The 14,028-nt window shown below is 47.0% G+C and overlaps 1 protein-coding gene and 1 pseudogene across 1 annotated transcript; both read right to left on the bottom strand.

Moving 5' to 3' along the window:
• Positions 1-3,276: 3,276 nt before the first annotated feature.
• LOC127330124 (aspartic proteinase nepenthesin-1-like) lies at positions 3,277-4,615 on the bottom strand. Its single transcript, XM_051356450.2, has one exon. It carries the CDS (start codon positions 4,602-4,604, stop codon positions 3,294-3,296), a length of 1,311 nt encoding a protein of 436 aa, XP_051212410.1. The 5' UTR covers positions 4,605-4,615; the 3' UTR covers positions 3,277-3,293.
• Positions 4,616-5,456: 841 nt separating this feature from the next.
• On the bottom strand, positions 5,457-12,561 carry LOC127328719 (pre-rRNA-processing protein esf1-like; annotated as a pseudogene).
• Positions 12,562-14,028: the final 1,467 nt, after the last annotated feature.

Here is a 14,028-nt window from a genome sequence, read left to right on the forward strand (position 1 = left end):
CAAATTCAAAAGTGGACGCAACACTTTCTTCTGGCTCGACAGATGGATAATCCCTGAACCGTAAGCCAAGAAACATCCTGCACTTTTCTCTCACCACACCACACCAAATGCCCTAGTCTGTGATGTTTTCCAAGTTGGGGTCCAAAACGGACCGAGGAATAGACTAACCGCGGTGGCTACAGTCGAATTTGCCTCTCTGATGTCCCTCTTGCAGGTCATTCAGTTATCCCATGAGCACGACGATAGAACCATGATCGATGTGACCAGATTCTCGACGAGAGCTGCATATCTTGCACTTCAAGACAACCACAATCAAGATACAACTAAAGCAATCTAGAACTCAAGGGTGCCAGGGCGTGTCAAGATATTTGGATGGCTTGTTCAGTTGGATAAAATCAATACCCGCAAGAATCTGCACCGAAAGATAATTCTGGACACACCTTTCTGCGCTCGATGCCCACAGCTGGTTGAGGATCGCCAACACTTGTTCTTTGACTGGCCAACAGCTCAAACTATCTGGCAGAGAAGCATGATACTGACCCATCAACAAACCCGGCAAGATATTAGGAAATCACCACGCACACCCAACCTGCCTCACTCTGCATGGCCGCCAGTACTTCTCACCTTCCTCTGTAAAATATGGGACGCGAGGAATGCTCTCATCTTTCGAGATCAAGTAAGCCCAGCTCACACAATAATCTCCAATGTAATAGCTGACCTATCTCTATGGCTCTTTCCGCCACGCCCGCGGCCTCAGACAGGGAGACCCGCTATCACCCATGTTGTTCATCCTCGCCATCGACCCCCTACAACGCATCCTGGCCTCGGCCACGCAATTGGGCATTCTGAGTCCCATACGCTCTAGGACCAACCGCTGCCGAATCTCTTTATACGCGGACGATGCTGGAATCTTCGTAAACCCCAGTAAGGAGGATCTTTGTGCCATCTCTTCCATTCTCGACTGCTTCGGAAAGGCCAGTGGACTTGTCACCAACATGACCAAGACGGAAATTTTCCCGGTGCGCTGCGCTGACATGGACCTTCAGGAAATTCTCAATGACTTCCCCGCAAAGCTTGCCTGCTTCCCTGGAAAATATTTGGGGCTCCCTCTGCATTTCCACCGTCTTCGGAAGGTGGACCTACAACCCCTAATCGACAAGATCGCCGGAAAGCTACCGGGTTGGATCGGCAAGAACCTTGCGAGACCGGGAAGGGTCGTCCTTGCGAAGACAGTGCTCATGGCTACTGGCATTTACCATGCCACTGCCATTCCTCTGCCAAAATGGGCTCGTGATAGGATCAACAAGATTGCCAGGACTTTCGTCTGGGCCGGCGAAGAGGGCGATCATGCCGCCCAGGGGAAAGCTCTTGTGAGTTGGAAAACGGTCTGTAGGCCAAAGAAGCTGGGGGGTCTCGGCATTCCGGACATTGAGAGATCTGGACGTGCCCTGCGTTTACGATGGCCTTGGCTCCAGTGTACTGATCCGGACCGCCCTTGGTCTGGTTCAAAGCTTCCATGCGACGACACCGACATGTCCCTTTTCAGAGCCGCCACTAAAGTTACCATTGGAAATGGGGAGACAGCCAAATTCTGGCATGACAACTGGTATGCTCGGGGCCCTCTATCTCAATGGGCGCCCGACCTCTACAAAATTGCCTCGAGGAAGAATCGTACGGTCGCCAAAGAGCTAAGTGAAAACAACTGGATCCGCTCTGTCGTGTCCCTTAACTCGCCTCAACAGCTCGCACAATATATCGACGTCTGGGAGGCCGTCCACTCCATCAACCTTGCCCCCGAGTTGCCAGACAACATCGACTGGACGCTTAATGCCACTTCAACCTACAGCTCTAGCTCCGCCTATGAGGCACAATTCCTTGGCTCCCAAGCCCGCTTCGATGCCATGAAGATTTGGTCGGCACATGCGGAGCCCAAATGCAAGTTATTTGGTTGGCTAGCCCTTCATGGAAAGCTCCTTACCGCCGATATGCTTGCCATCCGAGGATGGCCTCACGACCCTCGATGCCCCTTGTGCCTCAGCGAGCCTGAGACAGCTGACCACCTCTGCAGAAACTGCCCGTTCACGGCGGCCGTCTGGAACCTTATCAAATCTTGGGATGGCGACTCCTCCGATGACCGACCGACGCCTCGACTTCCAATCCATATCTGACTGGTGGAATGACATGATAAAGGAAAAGCCGCAGAAAGAAAAGAAACGCATCAGCGGCCGGTTCTTATATGTACTTTGGAACGCATGGAAGGAACGAAACCGGCGCATTTTCACTGGACAACGTCTTACCTACCTTGAGGTCGCAAGTATCGCTAACGAGGATATCCTCCAAAGGGATCGGGCTATAAATGGTTTCGGCCCGGTCATCCCGGCCGAGCCGGATTAGTTTTTCTTTTTGGTAGCTCGTCTTCCATGGTGGGTTCTGGGCATTTTACCACCTTAAGCTAAAAATGCCCTCTCTTTGTACAGTCTGGATCGTTTTGTTTCCCTCTTGCTTAATGAAAAGGCAGTGCTCCTGCCGGTTGCTCCAAAAAAAAAATCTCTATGGCTCTACCGTTTCAAAAACAATTTCCTCAAAGAGGACGCCATGTCATGGCGAGACCACCTCTCCGCATGTAACTCTTTGACCTAAAAAAGTTTCGAGTGCAATGAAATTCAGGTGGTTCCACCCCCCTTGAAAATTTCAAAAAAAAAAAAACCTTAGGCCCACACAGACTATGCAGATTCGAAACCCAGTATAGATCCCCGTAAAAACTTTCGGTAATCCCAGACCTACGGAATTGTTCATACGGAAAAACCTTACGGACGGACGTGGACTGATTTGGTTGGTGCAAATCGCTTCCCTTCCCGTGATTCTAGGAGCTGAAACTGCTGATTGCTTTCCACATCAGTCCGTAACAACGATTTTGTAAAAATGATTCCGTAACTGTAGCATTACTCAAAAACTTTACATCCTAGTGGGACGTATATGTTTAACGGGTGAGAGGTACCTATCTGTTAATAGTTCAATTTATTTTTAAGATATAGCTAGAAACTTCCAATAGTTTAATTTGTTTTCGAGTTGTAGGTAGAAAGTTTCAATAGTTTTGAAATGAATTCTTTGGTGTGGTGCGTACGCATTTGGCTTCGTGGCGATAATTCTTTGGACAAAGCAAGAAAATGCCAATATTGTGGACGAGTCTAAAAAATCTGAAAAATGATCGAGGAAACTGTACTCTGGGTTAATTGTACAGACAGGGATTTCTGAAAGAAATAAAACTGTACAGGATCAAATCCGTAACTCCGTCAGACAGTAGCACAAACGGCCGGCGCGAAGGACATGGTTCCGCCGTCGAGATCATAGAGCAAGTGCAGGTCCATCTGCATGACGTTGCCTATGACGGACACGCCCCCCGTCGGGAGCACCAGCAAGCACGCCACGCGGCCTTCCTCGTCCACGGCGTCGAAGTAGCTCCGCCGCGGCACGGAGTACTCGGCGCCGCCCGCGAAGCTCAGCACCAGACTAGGCACGATCACGGCGTCGACGTTGGCGCCGCCGTCAGCCTCGAAACACAGGTTGAAGTCGAACGGCGCGCCGCTCACTCTCGTCAGCAGGCCGGCCGTCTGCGACAGGAACGCCCGCTCCAGCATCGCGTATCCCGCTTTGGCAAGGTACGAGAACGTCGTGCCGGAGTCGACGATCACCCCGCCCGCACCGGTGCTCGTGAAACCGAACGTGGCGGGCGTGACCGGGAGGTCCGCCGCGCCGACCCTGACGCCGGTGAGGTTGACGTAGTAGTACGGGGCGCCCGTCACCGGCACCGCGGGGTTCTGGACGAGCGGCGTGAACTGCAAGCCCTCGCCTGTCGTCACGTTCGCCAGGGAGCCGAACAGTATCGGGCTGGCGCCTTCGTCGGAGCGGAGGCAGTAGGAGAACCGGCCGACGCCGAGCTGTGACACGAGGGAGAGCGGGCCGCGCCCGAGCCCCAGGATGCCGGACGCGCCGTCCATGTATCCGCCGTTGGCCGTGCTGCACCCGAAGGCGACGTCGCGGAACGAGGCGCCGCCGACGGCGAGCGTCTCGGCGGCGAGGCGCCCGGCGGTGAAGCCGGCGACGTAGCGGTAGTCGTAGGCGCAGCCGCCGCTGGCATTGCACGCGCGGCGGAAGGGGCTCGGCAGGGACCGGCAGAGCGGGCTCGCGCACGGGAGGGTGGAGAAGGTCGAGGAGCGCGCCGGGTCGTACAGCGGCGTGGGCTGCTCGAAGCACTCGGTGCACGGCGCGCACTGCGTCCAGACCAGGTCGCTGCCGGTGTCGAGGATCGCCGGGAAGGTGAGCGGCGGCGTGCCGATGGAGATGCTCACGTGGTACGCTCCGACGCCGTTCTCGGCCAGCACCTGGAGGGCGAGGGCAATGGCGGGGCTCGTCGTTGGAGCCGGCGCGAGGAAAGCGAGGCGGCGCGTGTCGCGGTGCACCGCGGCGGAGTAGTTGCTGGAGTGTGTGTGCACGCGAGTGAGGGAGCCGCGGAAACCATGATTGTCGATTGCGCAAGTTATCGGCGGGAACGTGCGGATGAATACTGCAACAAACGTGAGAACGGCTAGAGCTGTGGACGCCATGTCAGATGTTGTTCGCTTCTCTTTTGTTTGGTTAGTTTTGGAAATGCTTTTGGATGCAACTAAATCTAAATGAAGTTAACATTTTGAACACCAATGGCAGCTTCCCAGGTTTCATCGCTGCTGAGAACTTGCCCACGAAATGTACACGTACGTAGCTTGTGGAGCATTCACGACTTTTGGCCAGGCCGTTTTGATGCCTGTTCCTTATACCGTTTTGGCTGCCATTATGTTTAGTCGTAGGTTTTTTTTATTAGCATGTTTGTACACATATTCGCTGCAGACTTTTCTTCTTTTCTGTGGGGCTTATCCAACACGCCAGCTTGATGGTTATGTGCTCATTGACGCAATGCATATACTCCTAAAAATTCAAAATGGTCGTTGGATCTTGGATGCACGGATCATTTGCATCAGCTAACTTTTTCATATAGTACTAATTTCTTAAGTGGATCCATCTACTGTCAACATCCCAAAAATGAAAGGAATGCCATTAAGATGTCACGCGTAGATGCACACATAAATAACAAGTGTAGATACTTTAGTGCGTCATAAACCCTCGTCATGGAATAAATAGGAAAATTGGATGGGTGTTGATTTTGAGTCATATCATGAAGAATGAATCGAGGCAAACAGAACTCTTCTCTATCTGTCACTCATGCTTGCTTTTTTAAACGCAGCAAGGTTCCTCTTGAGAGATTTGACAGCAGAAAGCATCTGCAGTTTCTCTGCCCCAACATGTTTCTGATTGGCGTCCCTAGCAGATGCATTATAAGGTGGCATTGTATTTTCCAGAGATGGTTCCTCCACAGGTGGTTCATTATCCAATGTGCCTGCATGCGCACCCTTCTTCCTATGTTATTTTCGCATGAAGGTGGCGCTCCTATATAAAACCATTTCACAGTCGGCATAAATTAACAATATGGAGGTCAAGCAGATTTTACAGTACCAGGACAGGAACTGATGGTTATGGAAGCTGGTGGTACCTCTTGTATTGGGGATTAGTAGGATCCAATGCATACAGATGAGATGTGAACATGTCCTCGAACCTTGGGTCCTTGCTAAGATCGATTTCAGGAAGTTTGTCCAGGACAGAATCCTTGCCCCTTTTGCCATTTTTACTCTTGCGTTTTATGTTATAACCCTTTGCAACATTAGCTGCATCCTGGTCAGCAGCAACCAAGAGCTCCAACTCTTCTCTAGTTGCTTCTCGCGCAAAATGTTTCTCTGGAAGCTTGTCATTTCCTTGATTGGCTTAGCTTCTTCATTAGAATTTTCATCATCAAAGAAATTATCCTTTTCATCAGCACTATCTTCGTCGTTATAGTCATCATCATCATCATCATCCTTTGACAACCTCTTCCTAGCTTTCCGCTCCTCCTTCATTTTTTCTTGGTGCATCTCCCAGACAGTCTTCGTCTCTGTGCTCTTTCTCTCAAGGACACGTTTGCTGAGGTCCTCGAGCTCCGTGTTGAATGTTATCTCCATGTCCTGGTCATCAGTTTGTTCCTCATCAGATTTATCTCCTGGTTGTAAACGAGCCAACCGTTCCTTCTTTGTTAACTTTCTTTTTGTTATACCATTTGGCAGGGACTCATCACCAGAATCGTCTACATCACTGTCTGATGCGCTGTCACTGCCTGCTAAATATACATGAATGCCATCTAACTGCAACAGAAAAATAGAAGACGTCAAAGATGCAAAAATACAGGACAAGACATGGAGATAACAGTCAACTATGTTATAAAAAATACAAGAGTCTACGATTACACTGTATTTCCTCCTTTATTATTCAAAGTGCAGAATGCTTATCTTGACACTGGGGTTTTCAATTTATAAAGTCAACAAAAAACTGATTTTTCAGTGTTACGTTAGCAAACAAAATGAGCTTGACCTGATCCTCTTTGAACTTCCGCCCCAAGATCTTCTTACGATCTGGTTCATTATCATCCCAGGTGAGCTTAACTTTTCTATGTTGCAAAGCAGGGGTCTCAAAATCAGGCTGCTTGTAATTCAGAGGTTCCTGCATGAACAAGTTACAAACTCAAAAGACATTAGCACGAGTGAAGGGCAAGTTCTGCCTACATGCATCGTATATTTAAAAAGCGATATGGAAAGAAACATAATGTAATCAGAGTATCAGACACTACTGAAGAAGAGAAACTTTGATGCTGCCAAGTGCCAACAATTTAATATATCCACCAACAAATATGGATACGCAAATACGATCTATTCAAGTATGATACCTCGGTAGCTACATCACGAGCAGGGTGTTTGAACTCCATAGAGTCAGGAATGAACCGCAAATCAAACACATTTGCCGTTTTCATTAACTCAGTACCATCAAGAGTCGTGTATAGGTGATCTGCAGTTGCACTGGAATCACACACCACAACCGCATGGTAGTACCTGCAGCAAGATTAATATAATCATCAGAGAGCAGAACGGAAAACCCTTGGCAAGTAGTAGTAACATTGTCATATGGTAAATATGAAAGATGGATAGACAAGGCAAGATTATGGATTATTGTTAAAAAAAATCATTCAAACTCTTCTCACTAAGTCCCAGACAAACAAATACATAGACAATATGGTAATCAGCAAAAGTATCTATATTGTTGCTAACCTCAGTCTGTTTAGCTCATAAGTACGGATCTTGCTGTTCTCACTCTCAGAGTCAAGGTCGCTATCTTCTTCACCACCACCATCATCATCATCATCATTGCCACCGTCGTCATCATTATCGTTGTTATTGTATTCCCCACAAACATCATCACCATCGGCACCAACAAGAGCAGAAGGGCCTTGAGTTATCTCAATGTTCATGCACTTCAGTCCGAATTCTGTTGGATATATCGAGACTGATAGAACACGCCCACCTTTCGGTATACAAGATTTCATGATCATATACAAGTCCACCGCCTGTTGGAAGGGCAAACAATTGAACCCAAGAAGCCAGAGAGGAGTTTATATGAGCAACAAAAAATGTAAATGCCAAGGGGTTTGTTTCATTGTTTGGATCTTCAGTTTAGCAAAAACAGGATTTCATTCAGTTAAATTTGAACTACTAATATGTATCAAAATATTTTGTTGGATTGCAGCAGAAATCACAGAAAGTGCTTTGACCAAACAAATAATGCACATATTTAAGTGCAAAATACAATCACTACATATGTGTTGGAGTGATGGATATTTCTTTGGGAAATTTTCGGATTTTGTTCCATTGTAAGGGTTCAAATTTAGATCCCTTACCAAAGAGGTCTTTAGGGGCAAGTTTGCAGTGATGTTATGGTGTGAGATATTAAGTTTTAAGGCTCAAAAGGGCTCGTTATCAACATAAGGTCAATGCCAAATAACCAATCAGCCATTTGTTTACTAGAATGGATAATTCTTGCCAATTTGGCTTATGGCTCCAACATTGCCTTAGTGCACAGAACTCTGCTACAGGATCATTATGAGTGCAAGCAGCATCGATTCGTAGATGCCCTGGAGGTGTTGTGTTCCACTTCTGTAAAATCTTAGAAGCACCTCCTATTAGCTGGGCTCTTGCAATTAGCACCTAAGACACACAAAAATAATGATGGATGCTTTGATTTGGGTATAGAAGGATATGGTCATTTTTAACTGTATATACATGTCATCATTATATGATGATATATGGACCAAAGAACCGAGCAATTTGACATCACTTTAGAGTTGTTCTTAATCCTGAATATTTACATTTGGTGTATCTATCGCTGAACCGAAAAAAGCGAATTTTACTGCTAAATATTTCACCTGTTCTCCACACAACAAAATGATACTGTAAGAAAATAAAAATTCTTCAAGCCAAAAAAACATGAACTGATGCATAGTACTTCAACATAACAAACTAGCAACATAACATAGTTTTTTTTCCTCAGAAATCCTACTGTTTCACCAGCATCTATTTAATAAATTGACATCCAAACAGCCCTTAGAGGTCATATATAAGTCTGTAATAAACACACAAATGCAAAAAAAAAGAGAGATGCATATTAACCTCACAGAAAACAAACAAGTTTGCCTGAAACACATCCTTTTAAGGCGATTCTCACGAAACTAAATAATAAATTGCCTTTTGAACATGGCTGTATTTTTCAGGCAGATGGATTACTTCTCTTTTTGCGAAATAGATGGATTACTTCTCAAGATGAAATAAATTTGAGCACCCACCTTAATATGATTCCAGTCCATATTAGCAACAGCAAGCCTGTGAGTTTCCTTGTCAATCATAGGTGTATCATCATGCCTCGCCATCAAGTAATGAGAAATGTCATTGCCAAGAGAGTTCTGCAAAATTAAGAAGTCAAGGAACCAGACCTGATCGCTAGCATATGCCTTCCCCGTGTCTCTTCGTATATACGCAGCCCTGATCACGCCTTTGCAGCCGTGTTGACTGTTGAGTTGCCCAGGAACTCTGCTTCCCCTAGAAAATGTGGATGAGGAACTCTGATACTCCAATGTATCGAGTGCACCTGATATTTATTTACACACTTACAATCTGCCAAAAAAATCTGGAAAATTCGTTTATATAACAATATGTATGTAACATCTTATAAAATTACTGGATCATAATTGAAAACGATACTCGAGAACAGAACTGACTAAGAATAGTGCTAATACGCCTAATTCGTATTCCAATTTGGAATTTCATGTTATATTGTACGTACATGCTAGTTCATTTTCAGAAAATTTTAAAACTTCTCCTTCAGTGTGTACTAAGGTTAGGTGCACCACTAGCCCAGATACACCAGATATGTTCTCGACACGTAGCTCTGACACGCCGACCTGGTAAGTCTATAGATGTGTGTACAACGTATCTAGGCTGTAGCTCCGGTGATATGTAGCTTCACGTTTGACACTTAAGTCCTGGTAGCTTTGTTTTCTTGTCTAGTCTTTTTTTTTTTTTGCAAATAAAATTCTCGCATTAAGAGAAACATCGAACAATACAAAGCACCTCAATAAAAACAAAAATTACACGAATTTTTTTAAGATGTCCTTTGTCTTTAAACTTCAGACCGTGTAAACGGCACGCTGCTCCCTGAGCCGGCCAGACTTTGTTGGTTATAAACATGAAGTTGCCGACGGGCCAAAAAGACCACATCCACTCTGGAGATAAAGAAGATACTCAGTGAACTTTTCCTTGCGATATGTAGTATAGCCACGAGACAACGATTCATCAACCTTTCCTGCAATGGATGTGTCCCTCCCTAGCCACCAAATATACTCAGTGGTTGTAGGCCCTCCTGCATGTTGACCTAACCACAGCTAATTAGAGAGGTATTAGTGCTGAACTTGAACCCATGTATGTACTATTTCGAGATGACCCCAAGAAAAAATTTGCAAGCTTCGCACATGTTTATTCGGTGGATGAATAAAGTGGTTGATCAAAACTTTGAGGTTGATCCAGCCTGTGTAGTATTGAGAGGGTTTTCACTGATGTCTTTTGAAAAAGAAGGAGCAAAAGCTTTGTCCAGTCTATCTATTAAGTGTAAGTTTTACAAGAAAGTAAAAGTGTGTGTCTTATTTCAACTTTCAAGGCTACTCTCTTGGCATCAAATATCCCAAACTTTTCACGCCGGCTAACACCCATAACTTAGCTTATTTTCTAATCTTGTCAAAGATAACTTGTGAGGGAGCATGCTTGTTGTTGAACACCATAGTGTTGCGTTCGTTCCAAATATCCCATGAGATGAGCAATGTGAGAGATGCCATGGCTTTGCGGTTTTTGCCCCGAGGACATTATGCTCCACCAATCCGGTAAAATGAGGTTCGCCCATTGGGTCGTGATAAACTCGGGGATGACCAACCAATCGTTGGCCTTACTCCAAAGCTGAATAGTGAAGCGACAATGTACGAAGAGATGGTTAACAGACTACATGCATTGCTTGCATAACGGGCATAGGCCGCAATTAGGCCACCCATGCTTCGCTAACCAGCCCGCTGTCCAAATCCTATTTTGGTTAGCAAGCCAAGCAAAAAAATGGCCATAGGTGGCGGCCAAGTCTTCCAAACCAACTTGCTTAAACTTGGAAGAGTGGACTCTAAAAATTGCACCTCATAAGCCGACTTAGTTGTATATTGACCATTTGAAGTGAGCCTCTAAACGATGTCATCCTCCACGTTCTCATGAAGTTGGAAGCTTTGTATGACGGTCCAAAGCTCCACAAATTGGGATAAGTGCTCCATTGAAAAATCTTGCTCCAAATCCACCTTACCCACCCATGTGTTGCCATACAAAGCTTGAGTCACCTTCCAATTCTTCCTCTTGGAGGAGGAGAAAACGAGTGGCGCCACCTCAATTGATTTTCTCCACTCAATCCAAGGCGCATATAAAAATGGCGTCTTATTGCCATTGCCAACCATGATTGTGGTGGCAACATAGACGATATCCATATCTTCCGTCGTACATGGGTTCTTGGATCCCACCCAAATCTTGCTTGGGTCCTTCCATTCTAACCATGGCCACCTAAGCCAAAGTGTCGTGGAAAACTTTCCCATGTGAAGCACCTCAAGGCCGCCAAGCTTCTTGGTGCTACAAACCATACCCAATTCACCTTGCACTTTGCACCCGTTGTGTGATCATTGGCCAACCAAAGGAAAGAGAGCTCCGTCTTATTAATGAACTTGAATGTGCTCGCTGGGATGGATAGAGGTGTCAAGTAGTAGATGGCTTGAGAGGCAAGGACCAACTTGACCAAGGTGGCGTGCGGCCGGCTATGGTTACATACTTGCCGTTCCAAGCGGGAAGCTTGCCGTCACACTTATCCCCCAAGTGCCGGATGCCCACCCTCTTCAAACATTTAATCGAAAGGGGAAGCCTCATCTTATTAGAACAACGGAACTATTGAGAAAATTCATGCAAAGGCTGGTAGCCTCTCAAAAAATCATGGAGGATGGATGCAAGGTTTTGGATATCTTCCTTTATAGTTTTTTCAAAGGATGTTATAGCTAGACTAGTGTAATTAGAGATGATGATTTACCAATGAAAGTGAGAACATTTGCTAAAATGACCTGACATACACATAGCTGAAAGCCCCACGTACATACGACTCAAAACAAAAACAAGACCCTGTACAATTTTCGTACAAACAAATGCACCAATACCCAATTGGCTAGCAAACATTACATACGCGGAAAGTTCAAAAAAGTTGCCCGAGTTGTTGACGACTCCGGCCAGAAGCGAGAATTGCCGGAACGATCCGAAACCTCTCTTCCGGCGTTTCGCCCCTAGCACTCCTGCCCGTCGACCGGCGTGGCGGCGGTGCTGCTGCTGCCGCCGCAGTCCTCTTTCCGAGATCGCCGGCAAAGCCTTTGCGTCCATCTGCGCGCGCCGTGTCGAGTTTCGTTGTCGAACAGGACACGCCGTCCGACGACTGGGGCGGTGCCTTCTTCCGTTTCCTCCCCCCGCGTTTCCTCGATGAACTGGACCGGCTCCGGGTTCCGCCTCTCGTCACGGGAGTGCAGCAATCATCTGACGGCGAGACCACGGACGGAACTACTACCGCCGCCGTCCTAAAACAGAACGTCGTCCCCGGCGTTTCCTCTCTCGTGGCCCCGTCATCGTCGGCGGGGTCAGCTGGGTTTTCGTCGGCAGCCGTGGCGTCATCTGGCTTTGGCAACTCCGGGAGTACGCCACCTTCGTCAGCGCTGTGTCCGTGGTCTTGGTCCGCGGACCCCTCCACGACGTATTCGTCGCCGCCGCCGTGGCTGTCTTCTTCCTCGAGAAGGTCGTCGATTATGTCGATGAGATGGCTCCAGTCGACGCCGCCGTCATCGTCCTCGGCCTCTGTTTCGTGTTCAACGACGTCATCGACGAAACTATATGGGTGTGACCCGCCCATGTTGAACGACGTGTTGTACAGGTAGCTGGGACGCTCCGGCGCCCACACGTCGCCGGCGAGCAGACCGAACGCCTCCACCTTCCCCACGGACGGATTCATCACGGCGTGATTGGCTTCCACTACCGCTGCTTGGTAATCCATATTTATTGTAATTGAGGTAGGTTACATTGGGAGTTCTAGTCTGATACGGACAGATGAGTTTGTGTAACAAACAACTCGCAAGAGACACGTACGATAGAAGAACGCCCACCACGATATTTCCTACTCGGAGCACTTGGAGTGGTAAAAGGTTTTTCCCATGCTAACCACATCCCTATCGTTTTACTAGTCCTACTTAGTTTTGTTCCTACTCGGGGTTTGTATTACAGAATCATCGCGCTAACGTACTAGCGAAATCACAATTGTTAGGACTTAGGAGGTCTGCAATTTGGAAATAACTAACATAACCTCAATTGCATTAAGGTTTTAAAAAATGTTTTTTGCAATAATATGTGTTAGCTTTATGTATAGTAATTGGATTTTTTTGAAAGGGAGGTTGAGACCCTTGGATCCTACATCGAAGAGATGCATACCATTTATGTCGATTTTATTCAACAAAGAACTGGTAAGAGCATACGTCAAAAAAAAAAATTGAAGCCACCACATAACACATACAAACACGACAATGGGGGAAGAAAATGTCACTGGGGTTGTATGCCCTAAAAACACAAACAATACCAAACCAGCTAGGTACTACGGGCACCATTAAGCCACCCAATGGAGAATTAAGGAGCACTCATCTAGACAATCACACGCTTAGCCAGCACCTCATGTCCTCACTTCAGAAGTTGTCACCTTCTTTGGACTGTTGAGCGAACTCCAGGACAGAGATCCGCATAGCCCTTGCCAGGTCTACAATTGAAGCTGCCACAATGCCAAACAACGCATCCACCCCACGTGAGTCCATCTTGGTGTGTCCTTCATCGAGACCCCAATGCACCATCCCGTGAGGACCTGCCATCATAAACTTGATAGATGCAGCACCACTCCACGACCAAACCGCTCCAGGCAGAGCTTGTTCCAAAACAATCCCCGCAAGAGGGAGAACGGCACTGAAAGTGTCGCTATCGTCCGATCCGAGAGACCCCAAATCTATCGCCACCCCCCCCCCCACACACACACAGAGAGAGAGAACATGTGTGTGGGGCATGATATTCGCAGCGGCAATGCGTTAAAAAATGCAATGACACACCGCCAACCCGAGGAGTCACTATGGTTGTCGTCCCCGCGTCACCTTCCACATTCCACCTATGCCACCCCGGCGATGGACCTCCTCCATGCGAAGGATCGGGGTACGCCTACCATCACCCTTCGCCCTTTTCGATCGGGCGTGGCCACCACCGCCGGCATTGTTGATGACTGCAAGTGCGCAGGTATATTGTAGCTATCGAAAGGAAGAGTATTGAACCACAAAGAGCTATTTGGTTAATGTCTTTAGGCCTCTCGTCACTATCTATCAAAAGATACTTGTAAGCTGCTGATGACCCACAAGTATAGGGGGTGTATCGTAGTACTTTCGATAAATAA

Source organism: Lolium perenne, chromosome 2 (genome assembly GCF_019359855.2).
Source record: "Lolium perenne isolate Kyuss_39 chromosome 2, Kyuss_2.0, whole genome shotgun sequence".
Lineage (NCBI taxonomy): Eukaryota > Viridiplantae > Streptophyta > Magnoliopsida > Poales > Poaceae > Lolium > Lolium perenne.

Bases quoted from the DNA above. Each gene is read 5' to 3' on its own strand.
- LOC127330124 (XM_051356450.2), bottom strand. From the start codon at position 4,604: ATGGCGTCCACAGCTCTAGCCGTTCTCACGTTTGTTGCAGTATTCATC.